We start from the raw sequence: 22634 nt of genomic DNA on the forward strand, positions 1-22634 counted from the left end.
AAACAGATTAGCAGTGTTATCTATTAAAAACAAGCAGCATATTAAAAAAAGAAACTCAGGTCCCATATTCTGCTTGATTAGAAACAGACTAGCTTTGGGGAGGGATTGAAGAGACTCTAGAATAAGCCTCCCAGAGGCAAAACATAGCAGCATTTGAGTGTATTGTGTACTTTTATCAGCCATTGATAAAACATTTAACTTACTTCCATCAAACAAAGCTAATGAATTAATCTGTATGGCAATGTGCAGAAAGAGTTCTGAGACACAGCACACATACCCGTAACCCATGAATGAATATCACGTGTCATTCAAAAGGAGAGTCTGTCCTACGAGCTCATTTGAGACTATTAAGGAATTTAGCGTGCTCTTCTCCTCTTGGCAATAGTGTTTCTCCTCCAATTTTCGGTCCACGTTTCTCCTATGAAAAAGCGAAAAAGATTACATAAATGCACCATCCAAACGGACCATCTGTAAAACCACTGACATCAGCTCAACACAAACAACTTATTCGGAGTAAGTCTGATATTAAAATCAGTAGTAATGAATAGCAATGAAAGAAACTATATTACCAGGGCATCAAAATTTTACAGCCCATGCACCTGATTTACAGTATTGGCACCAATAATTTTAATGCTTTTGCAGGCTTCTCACAATTGATAGTTAATGCATCCTGTTCATTGCAAACAGCATTTTGTAAATGTGGCCTTACCACCTTCACGCCGCTACCTCCTGAGTCTGTATACATGAAAGATCATTTACCGTTTTGTTTAAAATGTAATGTTTTCCGTTACTAAAATAAATTGTTCTAGAATGTTGTACATTTTAAAACTGGTTTTTAAGCAAGACATACAGTGTGCAGTAGACAAAATAAAATGCCATGATAGTCTTACTAGTGAAGGCAGCATTTACAAAAATAGTCATAGGCAGCTACAAGCTACGTAGGCAGTGCGTAATAGACAAAATGTTACCTTAAGCATGCCATCTCTCTCCCACTTGAAGAGCCCACAGTTGCTGAAGGAGAAAAAAAAATAGGCACATTATATAAATACAGAGTCACCTAACTTCTTAGTGAAATGTAAAAATGTATCCAACATGGCTAATGCTATGCAGAATAGAGCTCTCAGCACGGTAGGTAACAACCTACATGATTCAGTGACTAAATGAATGTACACTATGACCAAAAGCATGTGGACATCTGACTAATCTTATTGGACATCACATTCCAAAAGAATGGACATTAATATTGAGTTGCCCCCTCTTTGCAGCCTCCACTCTTCTGGGAAGGCTTGGCATCAGATTTCGGAGTGTGTCGGTGGCCATTTGCACCCATTCAGCCAAAAGAGCATTTGTGAGTTCAGACGCCAATGTTGGCCTAACACTCGCCATGCCAAAGGTTCAGTGGGGTTGAGGTCAGGGCTCTGTGCAGACTTTCCAGTAGGCATTATGCATTTGGTAGGTAGATTTCTCCTGGCATCCAAACACAGACTTCCAGATAGTGAAGTTAATCACTGCTGCAGAGTCCAGTGAGCGTGTGCGTTACACCACTCCAGCCGAAGCTCGGCATTACATACAGTGATCTACGATTTGTGTGATACAGATTTCATGAAGCTCCTGACAGTGCTTGTGTTTATTTCCAGAGGCAGTTTGCCCTCTGTAGAATTCCAGACAATTTGTAAATGTACATGATCTACTACTACTTCCACTTTACAACAGCACTTACTGGACTGACGTAGCAAAGGTGGCTTCATATGACAAGTGCCATAACAAATGACCGCATGCCCCATGTTACCGTTTGCCTATGGAGACTGCTACCTATGTGCGTCATTTTATACAGCCATTTGCAATAGGTATGGCTTTAACACCAAAACTTAATGAGAATGATGGGGGTGTCCTCATTCTTTTGGCCATATATTGTGTTTGATGACTTCTACATTTTACTAATCACAAGGCTATTTTCAATCCCCTATGTACGTACTGTACGTCCAAAAAACCTCATCCCAAGAATCCCCTATTGACGTACCGGTACGTTCAGCCCTTCTTGCAGCGTCAGGAACACATCCCTGCCACTGCACGGGAGATTGACAGCCTGGACTCCCCCCTTGACTCCCCCTGACAGCAGAAGCCGGCATCGACGGCTTTCTGCTGTCTGATCTGATGTAACAGCTTCTGGCATGAAAGCCGGAAAGCTGTTACATTTTAAACTGCCCGATTGCGCATTCCCTTCCGGGTTGCGTCACTGCAGAATAATCACTGAACCGATTTTTGCGCAACTTTGCGCAAAAATGGCAAAATTGCTCTGGAACTTGAGGTACCAAAAACCCCTGGGATTGAAGGGGTTAAATGTATAACAAATAAAAGGTGCTACTGGAACCTTCCTTAACAACTGTTATACCTGCAGTTCTTCTTGGGCAGTCTGTCCAGAGAAATGGTTCTGTTGCCACAGGCACACTTGAAGAAACGTTTCACAGCATCATGCCAGTGGAAATCATGGTTTTCGCTAACGCAAGTATCCAGAAGTTTATAATGTGTGAATTTACACTGTGTACAAAAGATCAAAAGAATGTTAATCCTTTCAGGAGAAATGCAATTTTGCACTTGTGAATCACAGCATTTTCAACATTTCTGCCATGCGAGTCTAATTTCTGTCTCTCATTTAGCCTTCCCACACAAGTTATATATTCTTATGAGACACTTGGGGTAGCTGTATTCTTCTCTTCCCAGATCCAGTTCCTTCAAGTAGATGTGTTGCCATTGCCCACAATTAACCAAAACATTTTTGTTAACCATGCATACACATTCATCTGTTGTACATCTGGGATTTGTAAGGTGCCATTTTCTTTTATTTTTTACACTTGGGTGTAAGAACCACACTATCCTAAAATGATTGAATTTAATAAAACAATCAAAATGTAAAAACCTAGAGCCTTCCTGATGAATTCCATCAAGTGGAACAAAATTCCTATAAATTAAATAACAGTTTCTCCCTTTCCTTTAGCACAATGGGCCAAATGACAAGCCCTAAATATTTACTGGTACTGGAAGACCCACCATTTTTAAAAGCCAAAATAAATAAAATATCATTAAAAAGAAGCTAAGTATCCAGCCAGTTTACTCACCGTTTTACAGGTTACTACACGACACTTTTGCTCTTTAATACTCCTCATCTTGTCTTCCAGTTGCTCCTTCTTCACAAGAGGTTCAAAATATTTTTCCTGAATCTCTGCTTCTGCCTAAGGTATAATTTTGGGAAGTGAGATTACAGGTGAAGGGTCTAATAATGGAACAAGCTGAAACAACTGATGGTAAGAAACCCATCACACATTTGCAATGGCATGTTCCAGATCACATCCATTAAATCAACCCCAAAGAGAGGATATATGCATGGAACAGGCTGCAGAAGAGATTGGCGGTGGTGCACTACTTAATCCGACTTTGTATCATAAACTGTAATACCTCTTTGAGGACTCCAGTGTGCTTGGACCTGGCTTTGAGAATATTCTGGAACTCTTCAGACTCCATATAGGCCAGTTGCTCCCTACGTTTCTTCATGGCAGGTTCCAGCTCATCTGGAGCTGAAGAGCACAAGGAAAAGATGGTCAAACTTATACAAATGCCGAGTTTCTAGTCTTCATGTGTTAAAATCTGCCATGTTTACAGAAAAATTGCATAACTCCATAACTCGCAGCTATTTGCTGAAAGACATAAGCCAAGCGAGTATCGAGTTTTTTTTTTTTTAAACATTTTACACAATGTTAGGATAATTATATCTCTATGTCTGTCTATGTCTATACATATCTATATAGATACTATAGTATACACATATGGTGAAGTTTTAATACATCTCATTTTAATCTGTAAACACTACCCAGGTTTTCAGTGAACAAAACCGCAACAAAGGCACATAATACAAAGTTTTTATTTATCTTTACAAAACTAGATTGCTATATTAATCAGAATTAAGTTCTTAAAGGAAAATATACCGTTTATAAAGGAAATCTAGTTTAAGAGGGACCGATTACCTTCAGGTGACAGTAAGTGCTTATCCACCCTTTTAACCACCTGCTCAACATCTGTTGAGCTGGCATGTTTCCTTTTGATGCCATTTGGGTCCACCTTTGTAAGAGTTTGGCCTTTTGCTTGTAGTTTCCGAATGGCTAGAAGCTTAAACAAAAATTTTTTTTTATATATATAAAATGCAAAGCAAGACATTACATAAAATAACTAGTATTTATATAGTGCCTTTCTCCCAGTTACACTTTTAATTAATTAAATGTAATTACCCAATTTATGGTCCAAATCTATTGACCTCTGAAGGATGAAGGACTGAGTTGACCCTGTGGCCCTGAGGTTTGAACAGGCTCTACAACCAGGTTATCACATAATATAAAAGTAGGAAAACTGACTCATTGCCAACTCGGATACAAAGACAGTATCAAGTAATTGAACAGATTACATTCTAGCAACATGTAACTTCATATGGAGAATATTTTACAAGCAACAAAATTATGAGACATGTTTTATGGCAACGTTATCCATTGATAGATAGATATATATATATATATATATATATATAAATAAAATACACACATATATATACACACACATAAAAATTCTAATTGGTTTTAGTGACTAGGACACTATTGACATGTCAGCTCAATACCTTTTTAGCTTCTGCAGAAACACTCAGCTTTGGTGCACTGGGAGGGGAGGCATCAAAGAAAAGAACATCATCTCCTTCAGCAAAACCACGGCCCAACTTGGGGGTGGTCATCTTCTGCTCATTAGGAAATACTGCAGCTGGCTTTGGAGACTGTAATGCTGTAGCTCCTATGGTTGTCACTGTACCCAATTGCTCAGACTTGTCACTGCTGTCAAGAAATCTGAAAAAAAAATGGAGAGATTACGTACATAGAAATATATGGTTTTACAAATTAAAAAGTTATGTTCCAAAACAGGTCTTTAAATCCCATGAAAATAAATGAGGGCTAAACACAGCTACATTACTGCAGTAGTTTTGGACAAGTGCAAACGTTTAGTGCTGAGAACAATGCATTTTTGGTCATTTCTAGTCGAAAAATTAATCCTTGAATGACCATGTGAACGCAGTCAATTCTGCAACCAGGGAGAGTGAAAACAAAAAAGGTTGTGTAGCAAAATAACCTTTTCTGAATTTCTTCTGCACGCTTCTTCCTTGCATCCAGCAGCATCTGCTTTTGTCGTTTCAGAAGTTCTGCGGCAGATATTGACTGAACAGATGGACCTTGGTTTGTGATATTCCCTGGAAGGACAGTTTTTTTTTTAATTTATATAGCTCAATAATCAGACAAGGTTTTATAAATAATTGTAGAACCAGCCGCATGCGAGTCAAAAAAAAAATAAAAAGTAGAATCTACACATAATACAGAAGTATATTTGGAAGAACTAAAATCTTGTTTTAAAACAAAGTTTCTCTCATATTCAGTGATTATCTATTTGGGAAATACAAAATATTTAACCAGGCATTAAGGCAAATGAGACATGGGTTTATCATACTTTGCAATGCATACATACACAGGGCGTAATAGTTTCCTAGATCAACAGTACAGGATCTATATAGTGGTGGACAAGTGAAATTGTGCTGCATACCTTGTACTTTTATATTAGACAAATGTTTTTTTAAGTTAAGCGCTCCAGGCGTTGGTGTACTCATTAACTGCTTGAGCTCATCGGAGCTTTGCAGAGCAGCAGCTAAAAGAAATCGAGACAGAATCATTATTAGAACTGTTTCTTGTAACATCCCAAGAATCCGCAAGGACTGAAAGAATTCAAGCTCAGAGACTTTCCTGTATATTTACCAAACATTTTTATATTCATTCTATTCTCCTGATCCCCCCCCCTCCGCTCCAACCTTATGCAGCCATAACTACTTTCCATATATGATCCCAAGCATCTGCATACAGCAATCTAGTCACAAGCTGTAACCCACATTCCTCCATTTGGCTCTTATTTCTAGGTTGTTTTACATTCTGCAACCACTTACTCCTATTACCTCTCCTTTTTTCTCAATCACCCATATATTTCCTTTAGAATGTAGCTTACGAGTAAGATCCTCATAAGCCTACTGTTCTTCCCATGAACTGTAAAAGTGCCATTAGGCTAGATCAGAAGCTTATGAACAGGGCCCTCAGCTCCTGTTGATACACTATATGGACAAAAGTATTGAGACAGCACCAATCATACCAAAGGTTCCCGGTTTTGAAGCTATAACAGCTTCTACTCTTCTGGGAAGGCTTTCCACAAGAATTTGGTATTAAGATTCCCCTTCACTGGGAGTAAATTGCTAAATTGTTTAGCTGCATCTCCTGATTACGGAGATTCCTTAGTTTTTTTTTTCTTTCCAGAGGGCCATTTCTTTCCAGAGGGTAGTATTTTTTTTTTTAACCTATGGCTTAACAGGTTTGTGGGTTGTGAATGGGGGCATGAGGGTTATAGTTTTTAGATGTGTGAGGGCAATGGGATGTAAGGTTTTTCCTTTATCATTTTTTTTTTTATATATATTTTTTAAAAAAGCACTGTTATCAGTGGAGTATGGTTAGAGGTACTCTTAGGGACCTCGAACATGTTATTAATGCCAGTGATGTCACAATGACATCACTTAGATTACTTTTTATTACTTATTGTATTTTAGTGATTTTTTTTCATATTTAGATTTTTAAAATCTCTAACAAATTGTTTTGGCGTTTTGTTTTTCAGCATGGGAGAAGAGTGAGTGACAAGAAGGTCAGGCAAGAAGGTCAGGATGTACCGGTACGTCCATAGGGTTTTCTTTAGATGCGTTTTATGGACGTACCGGTACGTCTATAGGGGACTGAAGGGGTTAAGGTGTGTCCCAATACTTTTGTCCATATAGTGTATTCACATGACTAGATGAGGCATGCCCTGGAGTACACTAAAAGCATCAATACTTACCTACTTTCTGCCGTGCTTCTAAGGCAATGGCTGCTGCTCCCTTAACCACCATATTAGACAGTGTTGTCTGGACAGTTTTCTTGGGTGCTGCAGCTGTAGCACTGAAAGAAAAGAAACTACTAAGAAGGTGGTAGTCGCTCATGTCTCAGCAAATGCCATGCAGACCAGCGAAACAGATTTTTTTTTTTTTAATACTCATTTTTCTACACAACTACAGGGATTTACTGAAAAGCTACCAAGCCAGGGTAATACAATCGTACTATTCTCATTGTTTACTTCCAAGAAAGAAAAAAAATCCTAGAATACCATTTCCTTAATAGAATGAAGACATGAACTGTTTTTAGTTGTGTGTGTTTGACATACAATCAAGATTTTAACATGTTTAGCCCCACCAAAAAAAAAACCAAAACTTGTTTAGCTAAACCTAATAAACTTTAGCAAAGCTATAAAAAGGATTTGATCAATTGAAACAAAAAAAAAAAAACTACACAATAGTCCCCAATCCACAATACAGCTTTTCAGAATCTCACATTAAATCAGTACCACTTCTCTCTTGTATTGGTCACAAGTGACAGTATTTAAGAGAATAAAAAGTAGAGGTATTTTACTCACAGAGAGGCTCCATATGCCATGGAAGAAACACCGCCATAGTGAAAGCCACTGTGACACAGCCGCTCTCTCAGGCCGTTTCCACCTCTGGCTGTTTTCTTTGGAACATGGCCAGAATAGCTGGACTGTAAGTCGGCCCTCTTGGCACTGACCTTCTTGTACTGAGCTTGCACATGATACTGACAGAATTCACAGTCATTCTACAGAAAAGAAAGGTAACACTTCAGAGAGCAATTACCTGCCTTGAGATTCAAAGGTGCATAACATACATACAAGTTTAGGACCCAAGTTTAGTCAAGCAGCAAATCTCATGGAGCATGAAGACCATTGATTCTTCAAAGGGAATTTTGTCCTTAAACTTTACAAGCCTAATGTATCACAAGTAGAGAACAGTAACGTGGATGAGTCCTTAGGGGAATTTGTGTGTGAACAAGGAGCTTCTAGAGCACAAGGGGCTGAATACATGACATTTGGTTTATTTTAATCAATATAATTTTGCCAAAAGAAAACCAATTATAACTGCAGTAATTTGTTTTGCAGTTCAGTGTTTAAACATTAAAAATACAGTACAGAAACACGAGACAGATGGGGGCAGAAACAGGGGGGCAGAATAATTTCACGCAGCATTGCATCTAAACATCTGTATTTACATAAAATAGCGATATTGTGTACAGACAGTTGAAAAGCACAGTACTGTAAATGTGGTTGACATGTGACTAAACACAACGTTACTCACAAACATTGTACATCAGCAAAAAGGCTGATAATCTAGCCTCATTACCAAGGGGTAAGAGACTATTCCGGTATCATACAACAGGCTGTTTTAGACCCAAAAAGCCTTCCTGTAAAAGTATGACAGTGTTCGCTGCATAGTTACTATGAAAAGCAGCACACAGAGAAGCAACTCGCTACAGAGAAAGCTTAACTCACCAGGTTGACCATTTGTGTACAAGGATCACCATTCTTTTTGCGAGCTTTGCACGTTCCTAAATCCATAGCTTCTCCCAACAGCAGTATTTTTTGAGGGTTGTCAACAGATATGCAAATCTAAATATGAAGAAATCAAATATTTGAAAGGCTGATAACAAGGAGCAAGCATATACTTAAACTAGGAGCCCAGGGGCGGCAGCTGTGAGACACTAAACAGTCCCAAGATACAAAAACAGAAGAAAAACTACAGCAAAACCTCTACCTCATCAGAGCCTTCTTTTGGTTTCATTGGATTAGCATTAAGGATGCCAATAACCGTCCCCTGATCTGTTTTCCAGTGTTCTTTGTGTACATCACCAAATAAGAAAAGGGAAATGTGCGAATCCAAACTCTTCAAGTCATTCAGTCGCCAAATGCTGAAAGTTTTCCCCTAAGAAGAAAAAGCTTTTTCTCAGGTTTACTCAACAAAAATACGAGGCTGACTATCAATACACTGGTCTTTGCCTTCACTGAATAATTACAGTTAATTATACACCGCCCTAATTCTACTAGAGTTAATTTCCCCTCACTAAAATAGATACGGGGATTAAAATTGTGAGGCTGACAATACATAAGAAAAATTGAGAAGTACTATTGCCTAGATGAAATGTTACATGTGATATTATTGAAACACAGAATCTTACATTATTGGTGCTTTGAGGAGTAATTTTTTTCAGAACTACACCAAATGTAACCCAATCTTCATCTTCTAGTTTCCCAGCTGCAATTTTGCTTTGTAATTGAGACAGTCTTATTAGCTTCCGTCCATTCATTTTGCGTTCCATTTCCACAGATGATACTCTTGGTCTCCTATGGAAAAAGCTAGTTTATTCTCATGCAAGAACTGTCACAAGGTCATATAAATATACACACACACACACACAGGTAATTGGTGTCCAATTATGGGATCTGGATTCTCACATTGACCGCCTGGACAAAACTAGTCTTTTTTCCTCTTGTGGCTTTTGGACCCTGGAATTACCTGTGAGCACCTAGCAGACAAATTATGCTCTCCAATTGAGTGTATGAATAGTACAAAATATTTCCTTTTTATCTTGCTCATGGATAGGCAACCTTTAAGTTCCTTACATACATATGCCATAGTTCATTAAATCTTGAATCAAGAGTATCTAAAATGTATAGGTCAAGTTGCGTTGACTGCAACATTATGGGAGTTTAAAATCCCAAGAAAGACCCAATTACGGAAATAGCCAATTTAAACAATAAAAAGGATAACAGGTTCACATCCGCAATACGATCAGATGCAGTTTCTTACACTATAATGAACAGTTACAATCTATTCCTCTGTATCCATCCATTATAATCAGTATCAATAATAGGATTTTACCGTTATGCATTTGTCATAGTACCTGAGTCTGAGGCCAGAAAATTTCTCAATAGAAATCTGTGGACTAACAGGGAGTTTTCCGGGAGTTCCTGTGGAAGGACTGGGCTTGGCAATTGACTTTTCTGGTTGATGGGTAGTGGGAGATCTTTTTTGTGGAGGAGTTTTATTCACTGCAGGAAATAAATATGACCACTATGTTGACACTGACATTCACATCAATATGTATAGGTAAAGTAGGGATATCTATATCTATATATAATAAAATCACATCATGGTACAACTGTGTAGGTACAGATACTGAACTGAGAACGGGCTTTACCTGATGAAGAGAGTTTTCTCTTCAATGTTTCCTGGGATTTTGATGCAGGTGGGCTACTGAGCTGAGCAGCAAAACAGCTTGATTCCTGCACAGTCTTGGGGTTTCTTTCCATTAAGGGACTGGACCGGACCTTTGTTGCTAAAGCCAAAATGGAACAGGATTTACAAAGAAGAAAACTGCCATATCTTAGCCCTTATACTGAACATTTGAATGTAATAGCATTGTGTATGAACCATTCAACTATTTGTTTGCCAATAACATCCAAAGAATATAATTAGCAACACTAATAGACTGACCTGGCTTACCGCATGTCCTCATGTGGTCTCTAGGTGATTTCTTTGGGAGGTCAGCATTTGGAGTCTTTGCAAGTGCAGTTTGTTGTAGTTGTTCCTGCAATCTTTGCATGCGCTCCTGCATTTTCCTTAGTTCATCTTAAATTAAAAAAAAAGATGACGACAATATATAAATGACTTGCTGATCAAAAAGTGCAATGCAATACACCTCGCCTTTAATTAGAGGTACCATCAACTCATGCTTTTGATTGATTTTCTTGGATGGAAATATAGTTATAATCAATGTTTGTAATAAAGCCAAACATCCTACATAATCAGTGTATACAAATACACAGCAACCCAATATCTACAGCCAGGGTTTAAACAAAGAACAATAACCACTACGGATATAGATTTGGACAGGTAAAAACTATATTCTGGAGATGCCAAATATTTATTAACATAGCTAGTACATAAGACTTCAACAAGCTTAATCCAAACTTAATTTTACTTAATACCTTCCAGTTCCTGCTTTGATTTCTCATGGCTGGTGGCGGATAGATGGTGATCTGATTTAGATAAAGGTTCATTAGAAGATTGCTCGTCAAGGTCATCGATATCTCCAAACAAGGTTAAGAAATCTTCTTTCACCTCCCCGACATCTTGTCCTTCTGCTGCATTATCACTTTCATGGTAAGATCCATCCTCATCCCCATCAAAAAGTTCATCGTACTCATCACTTGAGATACTGGGCTGCCCTGCATGCTCAGCACTACTTCTCTCCGCAGCTTCATTCTCCTCCAATAATGATGTTAAAAGGTCTAAATCAGCATCATCTAAGAGGCAGAAAGTATTAATATTAACAGGGATTTTTTATGTAAGTACATAACTTTTTTTTAATACTGTGAACACACAAACCTTGGCATTAGGTATGGTATATGTAGATACTGCTCCAAGAGCCGTCTCAATGCTGGCTAACAATATCTCTGCATCACTATAACTGAAATCCCTCATAAGACTAGAATAATGAAATAGCTTTCTAATGTGAAGACACAGACCTCGCAATGCGAGAAGTAACATGACCTCTTTAAATATGCTCTTTCATCTCAAGGTTTATCTCGAGGCAGCTGACAAAGTAGAGCTAGGACAGGTTAATGCAGTGAATGATTTCTAAATAGCCTTATGCCAGCCTTGCGCTTGTTTTAAAGTAAGGACAAGACCAAGGACCAAATTAGGTTCAAGGTGTTTTAACGCAAAATGGTACACCTCTTCTAAATTGTGTTTCTACGGCATATAAAACTTTAAAGAAATGTGCGCTAGGGCAAAGAGTTTACAGAATACACACCTTCCATGTTTGCTCAATGAGATTCCACACAAGGTCCCTGATAAAAAAAAAAAAGTTAAGAACCATGCTTCATACAAACTTCTACAATTACTATGAAATTGCTAAAACATACAAAGACATTAAGTGAATTGCACAGATGCCCACTTAATCTTGGTATCCAAGATACTGTAATACTTTAATATAATATTTAGTAACGTAGACAGAACTACATCTTTAACATGCTTATCTAGAAGACGAAAACAAAAAAAAACCAAAAAAAAACCAAAACAAAAAAAACACACAATGGCGCAATCTGGACGCTTTTTATTAATTCCCGGAGGGCAAGGCAGCAATAAAATTTAATTTCAGCTACATTATCCAGTAGACATATTAGAACAGTGGTTCTCAACCGTCCTAATGCCGCGACCCTTTAATACAGTTCCTCATGTTGTGGTGACCCCCAACCATAAAATTATGTAATTATATATTGCAAAATATGTGTTTTCCGATGGTCTTAGACCCCTGTGAAAGGGTCGTTCGACCCACAGGTTGAGAACTGCTGTATTAGAAGCTCAGTGATCATTGTGGTGTTTGGTATCCAAGAAGCTAGGAAGCAAAGTCCTGACACAAGGGAGTTAATCACTCGGTTATATATTCCACATATGGCAGAGCACCTTACACCGGACAGTACCATGTGAAATATACACGTCCTGGAAAACAGCTAATGTGATCATCCTACTAATGAAGATGAAATCACAGAAAAAAAAATACCTCATCATTGCTAATATTAACTCAAGACTATTTGGTGACATCAAAGTGTTGTAGAAGAAGTCAATATAACAGGCATGCAGAATGAATGTACACAGCGAAAGTCTTGTGCTTATTTAAATGTCAGCTCAGCATTACAAACATACATGCCATACAGTGACACCGAACCACAAGAGGACAACTGGACAAACAAACTAAATGGTCACGTCCATAACCCCTGAGATGCCCTCACAAAAGCAGCACTTATATTTATCAAGCCATTACACTTATATAGCCCCCCCTGCCCCAACAGGACATAAAGGAGAGCAGGGCAGGTCTTTACTCAAAATACGATGACTTTCACCTGTAAACAATGCATATGAAAGACAAAGTATTGTCAGAGACAGACCAGCGAGGCAAATCCATACAAAATACCTGACATCAGGGGAGAAAAAGGGTACTGCCTCTCCAAATAGATTGTATGCCGACGAGAGCAAGGCCCTCCTCTCCTTCTGTACAAATGCTAGTTAATGCTCGGTTAGTTATCGCGATATTGGTTTCGTATATAACCGACTTTAATGTTAGTATTTACTCTCCCTAATGTAACAAGCCAGCAGAGGCTTTATAAAGTGTCTGTAAGATAATCATTTGAGAGGCATGGTGTTAACAAACATTGACATGTAGCAAACAACAAGATAGCTTATGACAGGAGTATTACGAATACAAACATTACCTCTGTAAAATAATTATCTGGCTCCTTCGAACTCTTACCACCCGTGCAACCCGAAATTCCCGAATCTGCTCTTGTAGAACCCGCCAAACTTCAACAGTAACTCCGCCCCCTTTCTCGTAGTCACAGCACTTGGCGCCAGATCCAGGAGCGTAGAGACGCAAGCATGTGACTTCTATCGGCAAACGTAGCGGTGAAGCAGCGGCCATTTTGGGAAGTGGCATTCTTTTTTTCCATGTAAAAATCACATGAGACATCCAGCCATCCCTTTTTAGTAGAACGGCTTGTCATTGGCTGCGTATAGTGCCGTCACGGCGCCATGTTTGCTTCTGGCCTGAAGCTTTGGCGTTTTCAGCCTGTGCGGGCAGATTGCCCTCCTAGAATGCGTAGGAGAGCGGCCATCTTTTGGTTGGTAAACGGCACTATCAGGTCGGTGATGAAGTTTATTTATACTGAGAAAATGTATTCTAGTTAATATTAAAATCCATGTCGTGATACTAAAACTCATTTTAAGTCGTCGAGTAAATTAACAAAGTATTTCCTCTCACGAAGTATTGAACGCCAGTGATCTTAGTATTTTGCATACCAGGACGCCCATCACTTGGGGAAAAATACCTGTGTTGATAATATATAATATTAATAAATAATAATGGAAACTAAATAATGATCCAGTTGAAGGAAAATATTAGACATATAGGCAATTAAAGGGCAAGAAGTATCAATACCGGTATAATGTAATATGTAGCTCATATTATTAATGCCAAAGGACTAGTTTTCTATGAAATGTATGCGGTTTTGCTGGTATTACACCAGCTAAGTGTACGTTGAGTAATTATTAGTTATTCTTTTGTGCCAAAAAGGTTCTTCAGTGTTGTCAATAACATTGTTCTAAGAAAGGTTGAAAAAATAGGATAAAATAGGAAATTACTTGTTTTTATTTAACAATTTAAGGAAATGTCCGCATGTTTAGCCTCTGGAGGGTCCGCTTCCTTGTAGCCCCCCTTATGTTCTAGCAGGCCCATAAATCACAAGATGTTTAGTCAATATATTTCTGGAACATCAGGATAATGACGGTAGGCCAACTGTACATTTTAAAGCTCAATGCTTTTAAGTTTAACATAATGTGGAATTTAATAAGCATCCTTAAGAAAAAAAAAAGGCAAATTACCCAACACAGAAGCGGCAGCTCTGCCGCAGCAGCCCTATTCCCCCTCCTCTGTGGTCTGACATTTCTTCACACTGATTGGCTGCTTGAAGTATCCAATCAGTGGAAGGAAAGCACTCCCATTGAAATCAACTAGACTCCTTTCCACACATGTGCATGGGGCTCTGGGCAGCTGAATTTGCAAGAAGGACACCATAAACATTTAAAGGGACCACGCATCAAAACATCAAAGTGCATATTGTGGCCGGAGTGTCCCTTTAAGTCTTCCCATGCATCAAATTATAAATGAGACATTTAGCTTGAAAAACTTATTTTTGTTAAACGTTTGCCACTTTTGTAAATGGAATGCTGTTTCTAAATGCTGTATTTCATTATAGAAAGGTTAAATACAACAGTGTATGTGGAACAGCCCAATTAAGGTTACATCATTAATGATTAAAAAAACAGTTTAATCTATTGCTTCAAGTTTAAAATCATGTTGTGATCAGGAGAGACATCGGTTGATGGGTAAAGGATCCCAAAGAAGGACAGTTGGAAGATATATAACTCAACTGACAAAGCCTTTCTTTGTATGTTTTTAAGGTTCGTCAAATAAAATGCCAGTTTCATGTGCGGCTTCAGGATGCAAGTCACGTTATACTTTAGAAGCCAGAAAGAAAGGAATAACATTTCACAGGTAACTTCTCAAAGCTGAAGCAACAACAACGCTGAATAATTTGGCCTCCTGGCACATGTAAGGTCGTTGGGACATGTAAGGTCATTGGGACATGTAAGGTCGTTGGCACATGTAAGGTCGTTGGCACGTGCGTACAGTAGATTGTGTTGGTTTTCACTATTTTGCACTGAACCGCTGCTGGGATCACACGCTGGAAAAGCGATGATACGATTAGCTTCATGTCCTTAAAATTGGCCGTTGCTGTCCATTTTAAACCACATTGTATATGTATTTCTTTAGTGTTAGATGTTAGTGGGCTGAGTGGTTAATTTCTGGCAAGAAACAAACCTATATACATATGATTTAGTGCCTCGACTGTGTAAAACAGGTATATATGTATGTAAGATGCTGTTTAAACTATAAACATATTTCTAATAGTTTCTTAATGGCTTTAATACAATAACAAATAGCAGTAGTTCTATGAACTGCACAATAGAATGAATACATGAAGAAGTCTGTATTCCCGTGTATGCAGATTTTAATCTCGGTGTTTATTAACTTTTTTCAACCAGAAAGATTTTGAATGCAATGTGTAACTCACTATGCACCAAATTCTTATAGTTTGGATTACTATTGCCACTGAATTTATCACATATAATAGTCATGCCTTTACATATTTTAGGTTTCCGAGGTCTAACCCTGCCTTATTGGATAAATGGAGGGTAGCTATGAAAAGGGCCACTATCACAGGAGAGCTGTGGATGCCTTCTCGCTATCAGCGCCTGTGCAGCTTGCACTTCAAGCAGAGCTGCTTTGACACTACTGGGCAAACAAAGAGACTGAGAGATGATGTCATACCAAGCATTTTTAACTTTACAGAAGACATGCAGGTGGTTATTTCTGCTTTTTTTCACATGTTTTGGTGATAGCCATGAATGAACTGCCACTTAACATGCAGGCATCTACTACGACACACATATTTCCAAGTAACAAAGATAGATGGGCAGTGTAAAAAAAAAAATGACGGAAAAGGCAAATGGGGTGCTGGGTTCTATAACTATACAACTGTAGCGGAGTAAGGTATAGATTTCAGAAAAGGGCTGACAAAATGATGAATGGCATGCATGGTCTGTAGATTACAAAAACCAGCAGGCTAGATGGTCCGAATGGTTCTTATCGGCTGTCATATTTTATGTTTCTTTGTAAGGGATCTCGATATGTATAAAGACGTGAAGGGATTCAACAAAAGTTGAGAAGTTTATTTCAAAGACGGAGAAATGTTAACACAAGAAGTCATAGTTTAAAACTAGAGTATCAGTGGCTTAAATGTTTTACTTTACATGCTGCTACATGTTGTAATACAATGTTTCATGGCTGTGCTAATGACCTGCTGATCCATCATGCCCAAGACACAAGTGTCTGAAAGCCTGCCTAAAGAAGAATCAGGCCCTTCCACCGCTAGCATGCCCCCAACGCCTGAAGCTGTGAGTGAGACCCCAGCTGTAGAGACAGTAGCTGGCAAAAACGAAGCTGCCATCAACTGTGTCCCACTACAGGTACGTGTTTGACATGCCGTTCCAGTAATGACAACTCGCTCAACAAGGATGTATAGGTTATAGTTGGCAAACGTTAGAAGAAAACACTTCCCTTGTCCCAATTAATTTCTTTGCCTGTAGGGTGCAACATACACTATAAACGCTCCCGTACTAAACTGACAGCTAGACATTCTGTCTACATGCATTAAGTATAATAAGTTAAAATATAAATGTATTGGCTAAGGTTTGATGCACCAATGCCAACTACATGTCCATGCGCCCGTGTGCCAAGAGGTCTGTGCTCTAACCGGGGTATTTTTAAGACGTTCTACCATTCTATAAGAGTTGTGTGTTTAGATGAACCCAGATTGCCTGACATTGAAAGTGATCATGTACATATAATGAAGCCATTCACAGCATGTATTGAAATAGTGATTTGTTATCACACACACACCTCCCTAACCATGTATGTTACTTTGTTCTTAGGATCACCTTTATTTCATTCCTGATGTTGAAACTTTGAAAAGGAAATTACAAGCCTCAGAAGAATCAAGGGCCCAGAAGGAAAAGGAGTTAAGGAATGCAAAAGACAGAGAGAAGCGATTACGCCAACCCTGCCCCAGCATCTATAAGGAGATCCGCAAGAGAAAGCTCCTCAGCCCACTGCTTCAAGAGAAGCTCCAGACTGTGGGAGGTACTGCATGTCATTCAAAACCTCCAACACATGTGTATCTTGTCAGGTCGTCCTGTGTTCATATGTAGAATGTACTGTTATGTACTTGTGTTTATTCTCCTAATGCTGATCTACTGTCTATTGGTAGTTTGAATGTAAGGATTAATCCTAGTAGGATATTTGATTTTTGTACTTCAGCCCGGCAGAGCAATGCTTTTTTATTGTGTCTTTCCCAGTCATAGGGTGGACAGGCTGTGAAGTCTGTGATATATCTGGTGGGGTTGATAACGGGTACAGTGCACATCAGAGTAGACAATGCCAATATTAGCTGTCATGCTCTATTAAGGTGTGTCAACCAACTGAATAATGTATATTATCAAATCAACGAGCTCTTAGATCTATATGATATAACATATATTACAATTACACACTGATCATGTAGAAATTTCCTTTCCTAGATATCCCGTTGGAACTGTTCAGAAAACCTGAATGCGAGTACTCCCCGCAGCAGCGTTTGTTCTGTCTGACATTGCAGCTGTACGATCCAATGTCCTACAAACACCTGAGGAATGAGTTTAAACTGCCGTTACCGGGGCCCAGAAAACTCCGCCAGTAAGTACGCGCTTGTTAATTCTCGTTCTTGATTCTGTAGCACCTTCGTATTCCACAGCAGTTTATAAAGGTTACACGGGACATGACAAATAGTGAATCACATAATCATCTGCACTGGGTTGGGGGTCATTTTACCTCGAATTGCTATAGAGGCACTTAGATGAGTGTTTGTGTAACCTTTGGAGTCTGAGTTATTCACTAAAAGAAGCTTTTCTAGGGTTACCTCATTGACTCATAAGTGGCAGGAGGGAGAAAACGTAACATAATAGTGTTTAGCTATTATATTGTCTGGTATTTGTCCTTTTGGTGATTGCTGCAACAATGAAATTATTTTATTTTATCATTTTGGAACATTCACTGTATATTTCTCTACATTGCTAGGTGGCTTAAGACAGACGGTGATAAACCTGGAGTTAACATATTAGTCCTGGAAGCATTGCTGGAAAAAAAGCAGGAGCATCCAAAACTATACACCCGAGCAAGTCTTGCGCTTGACACAATGTCCATTCAACAACACGTCGCTTTTAATTCACAGCGGAATGAACTTGTTGGTTTTGTGGGTTTGGGAAATGGCGTGGAATCTAGTGGAAACAAAGAGGTGGCCAATGAAGTGATAATGTTCATGCTTGTTGCAACGGCTGGTGACTGGAAAGCGCCCATTGCCTATTTTCTAATGAACTCTTTAACAGCAGAAGCCCAAAGGCAACTCCTTTTTCATGTCCTTCATGAACTCTGTGAGCACGGCTTCGAGATAGTAGCCATAACAATGGAGAGACTTCTGCGGAACAGGGAAATGTGCTCTCTGCTTGGCTGTGGATTTCACGACCCCACGCAGCTGCAGACACACTTTTCTTTGCCCAACAAAGAGAAGAAACATTATATCATCTTTGATGTCAACTATGAGCAGAACATGATTCAAGAACTGTTAGAGGAGACCGGTACATTACACAGCCCCGATGGAACAATCACGTGGAAGCAGATTGATGACGCGATGAATGTACAAAAACATGAAATACAGATGAATAAGGATCACTTTATTCAAAAGCAAATAATTAGGCAGCTGACGGAGATTAGTTTGGCCGTCAACAAGCTAACTTATACCATTGGAAATTCTTTATCAACGCTGCACGAATTAAAATATGAAACGCTTGTGGAGTCTACAGCATCCATAGTGTTTATTCAGGTGTGTTTTTTATTTTTAATACAACCACAGAAACTAAATCTGAATTTAGTACTTTTCATATAGTATACATGGTTTTATATATACTAGGTATACCTACTTAGTGCCATGGATCTCTGCCGACGTAACCCATCCACTACAAGGTCTACATTGAGATGAGCTTCTGTACAACATTGTTGTAGAGAGTGGTTTGGTATTTGAGGAGAATCGAGTCATTCTGCCCTGACCTGTCTTATTATCATTCTCTGTAGACAGTACAAACTGTTGGGCATGAAAATCCCAGGAGGGATTCTGAGATGCAGGAGATGTTTCTGAGATGCAGGAGATGTTTCTGAGATGCAGGAGATGTTTCTGAGATGCAGGAGATGTTTTTGAGATGCAGGAGATGTTTCTGAGATGCAGGAACCATCACATTAGGCACAAGCAATAGATGTACCTAATAAAGTGTCCACTGATGATATGAATGCATGTGCTGTTGTCTTCACGTGATTCTTAATTGAATGTACATTTTACAGGTTATTCATCAATTATTCAACATTTTATCTAGCAGCAGTCCAAGAGTAAAAGGCGGCAACGGCCCTGTTAACAATGCTAACCTGCAAGATACACTCCATATACTGCAGGCAATTGAAGAATATTTGCTGAGTCTGACCACAAGTGATAATTGCCGACTTTATCAAGGCCCCAGGTAACATGCATACCATTTGCTTATCTGTAGCCACTTTCTTCCTTAGTGTACACTAGTTATAGAAAGGCATATGACCGATCATTGCATAACATTCATTTACCAGCACGTATTATAAGGTATTTTGGTACAATTCACATGGGCTTTTAGTTCTTTGTGCTCTGTGTATTTTCAGGTTATGGAATATTCTCGGGGTCCTTGTAAATATCACCTCCTATAAAGCACTTTTACCGCAGTTGCTGCAAGACCAGGACTATATTCTGACCCACAGATTCAGCACAGATCACTTGAAGATGTTTTTCAATCGTCTCAGAAAAGCAAGTAGGTCTTTCAGAGAGTGTCTTTCTTATCTACTTTACTCTTTAATTCATAGATTTTTAGTTAATATTTTTTTTTAAATGCAGATTATACTTTTAGAAGCATTTAGCCTCATAGCAGGTGACTCTTGTTAGAGTTTTGATGCAAAATATGAATAAGGACTTCTAGAGCTTTATTATCGCATTTTTAACCCTGAACAGAGCTGCTTTCCGAGTAGTATTTCATTAAATACTTCAATTTACGTCCACTGCCCTTCATGACATTACAACATCATGTCGGGGACGTCACTACTTCTCCTGGAGAGGTTTTATATGATACCGGGAATCTAGCGTACTGCTAAAGTTCAGTACTCTGCCAATTGCTAATGCTAGACATTAATAAAGGAACTCCTCTTGTTCGCTATTTGCAAACAGTTCCATGTATCAGTTGAAACACATATTGCTTTTTTTCTGTTAATCAGATGGTACAGACCAGGATCCTACAGCACTTCACGTCAAGGAGGCAGTAAAGCATCTATTAGGCCAATGTGGGTTGTGCAATGATCTAATGCCACCGATGATTCCCAGCCTCGTTTATGCGACAGGACACCAGGCTCCGAACAGCTACCTGCACAATCTATGCTCTCCATTTCCAGAGAACAGCGTCTCGCTGCAGGACCACGTGTATACATCGCCTGTACTAGATACAATGCTTCACGATTCACGCATGTACATCGCAGGTTGGGTGGTGCGGAGAGCTTTTGGCCAACTTGCGTGTACCAAGTGCAGATGTGCTCTGGTAACAAAGGATTCTCCAAACGATTTTAGAAGCGCTTACCACTTGCTGCAACTTAAAGATGGCACGGCTTACTTTATGCCTTCAGGGGCCGTTATTCGAACTGTTCTCCAGGCAGAGAAGGAACTTCATCACATGCTACGTACTGACCAGTATCGTCCCCAAACTGCCTGCTTTGTACTGCAGTATCGAGTGCTTTTATTGCTGGGATCAGATGATATTTTTGACCTTAAAGAACACATTATGCTTACAGAATCTGGGATTGATAATCATCACTTCCATCTTGTGCGCTTGGTCACATCTCTTTTCTATGCATTAAGGCAACCTTACATTGCCAAATTAACCCAAAGATGCCAATACAGGAAGCATATGAAACACATTCTTACTTCATCTGTGTTTACTCAAGCACTTTGATTTTACAAGAAAGAGCAAGTGACCCAACCAATTGTCGCTTCATTTATCAGCTACCTCCCATGTACGGATTTTTAAACTTTTAGTGTTGCTCTGTCATGCAAAACTTTGCGTATATGCGATTTTCCTAGCCTATTGTTTACAACTATAGTCTGCTGTGGTTTCAACTCCCTGAGTTTCACTATTGTTGATGAGGTGCCAACACCGGGTGATTTCACTTGCAAGATGGGCTGAACTGGCCCTGTATAATGCATAATTCATTGTGTATGGGACTTTGAAGAAATCTCATTGATCTTAACTATAGCTTATACAGGGCCAGCTAAGCTCTCCTGTAGCAGAACATCATTGCAGTCAACCCTTTATAATGTACAGTGAAGTCAAGGAGTTAGTGAATAGACCCCAATGTTCTAAACTCCAACTGTGCGGTGTGTAGGCTCTGCCCAATTTTCAGAAACATCCTTTCATTTGTTTATTAATAACTCATATAGTGTAATTTATGAAATAAAAATATATAACAGAAACTTATAAATAAATGGCATATATTAAATCACTCTGCATCTCTTATATAGAGCTTATCACATTCCTCACCAAGTCTCTGAATACATAGTTCGGTCTGTTTTATCCACAGAAACCAGGTCTGCTTTTGACTCTTCAAATAGAAAAACCACAATACATAACCTTGCACAACAATCATTCTCTTTTCATGTTGGGGGTATGTTCACTGGCCTCCTCTTAAATATTCATTCTATTTTTTTTTTTAAAGGAGAAACTAAATTTGTTATTGGCATCAAATTAATCCTTGGATTTTTTATGATATCTGCAGACTTGGAGGGTGTCATTGTTGTCAGTTATAATATTTGGGGAAGACTTTCACTCAAACCCCTCAATGAGCCTATTATTTGTGGCACAGCAAATTAAGTATTTGTTGTACAGTGAGGTATAGCTACTAGTACTCTTTTATATATCATCCATAAAAGCAATGGCTGCTGATTTGAGCTCTGAGACACTCATGGGTTTTTCCTCACTGCTGTATTATATGGACAAAAACATTACCGTTATGTTATGAGAAGGCCTGGCTCGCAATCTTCGTTCCAGTTCATCCAAAAGGTGCTCTGTGGGGTTGGGGGCAGGGTTCTGACAGTCAAAAGCTCTTCCACACCAAACCCATCCAGCCATGTTTTTATGGACCTTGCTTTGTGCATAAATGCTTTACTGAATGGGCAAAAATTCCCACAGAAACACTCCAAAATTTTGCGAAAACCCTTCCCAGAAGAGTGGAAGCCGTTTTAGCTGCAATGGAGGGAACAACTACATAATCAATGTCTATGTATTTAGAATACAATCTCATAAAAGCCCCGTT

At 38.9% G+C, this 22634-nt stretch overlaps 2 protein-coding genes across 3 annotated transcripts; one reads left to right on the forward strand and one right to left on the reverse strand.

Moving 5' to 3' along the window:
- Positions 1-254: 254 nt before the first annotated feature.
- Positions 255-13369, reverse strand: MCM10 (minichromosome maintenance 10 replication initiation factor). Its single transcript, XM_053463266.1, has 20 exons — positions 13270-13369; positions 11811-11847; positions 10984-11301; positions 10490-10624; positions 10194-10331; positions 9897-10044; positions 9171-9336; positions 8750-8917; positions 8488-8604; positions 7561-7757; positions 6949-7049; positions 5626-5727; positions 5161-5278; positions 4661-4880; positions 4020-4161; positions 3454-3572; positions 3117-3230; positions 2393-2538; positions 969-1011; positions 255-418 (listed from the first exon to the last, which is right to left on the reverse strand). Exons 2-20 carry the CDS (start codon positions 11815-11817, stop codon positions 335-337), a joined length of 2583 nt encoding a protein of 860 aa, XP_053319241.1. The 5' UTR covers positions 11818-11847; positions 13270-13369; the 3' UTR covers positions 255-334.
- Positions 13370-13645: 276 nt separating this feature from the next.
- THAP9 (THAP domain containing 9) lies at positions 13646-22064 on the forward strand. 2 transcript variants are annotated; one of them, XM_053463264.1, is made up of 10 exons: positions 13646-13695; positions 15014-15107; positions 15769-15976; positions 16496-16642; positions 17108-17315; positions 17753-17906; positions 18288-19089; positions 19602-19774; positions 19947-20092; positions 20550-22064. In XM_053463264.1, exons 2-10 carry the CDS (start codon positions 15028-15030, stop codon positions 21275-21277), a joined length of 2646 nt encoding a protein of 881 aa, XP_053319239.1. In that variant the 5' UTR covers positions 13646-13695; positions 15014-15027; the 3' UTR covers positions 21278-22064. The 2 variants fall into 2 exon arrangements, with proteins under 2 accessions (XP_053319239.1, XP_053319240.1); XM_053463265.1 differs by having other exon boundaries at positions 19710-19774.
- Positions 22065-22634: the final 570 nt, after the last annotated feature.

This window comes from Spea bombifrons, chromosome 4, assembly GCF_027358695.1.
Source record: "Spea bombifrons isolate aSpeBom1 chromosome 4, aSpeBom1.2.pri, whole genome shotgun sequence".
Taxonomy (NCBI): domain Eukaryota; kingdom Metazoa; phylum Chordata; class Amphibia; order Anura; family Pelobatidae; genus Spea; species Spea bombifrons.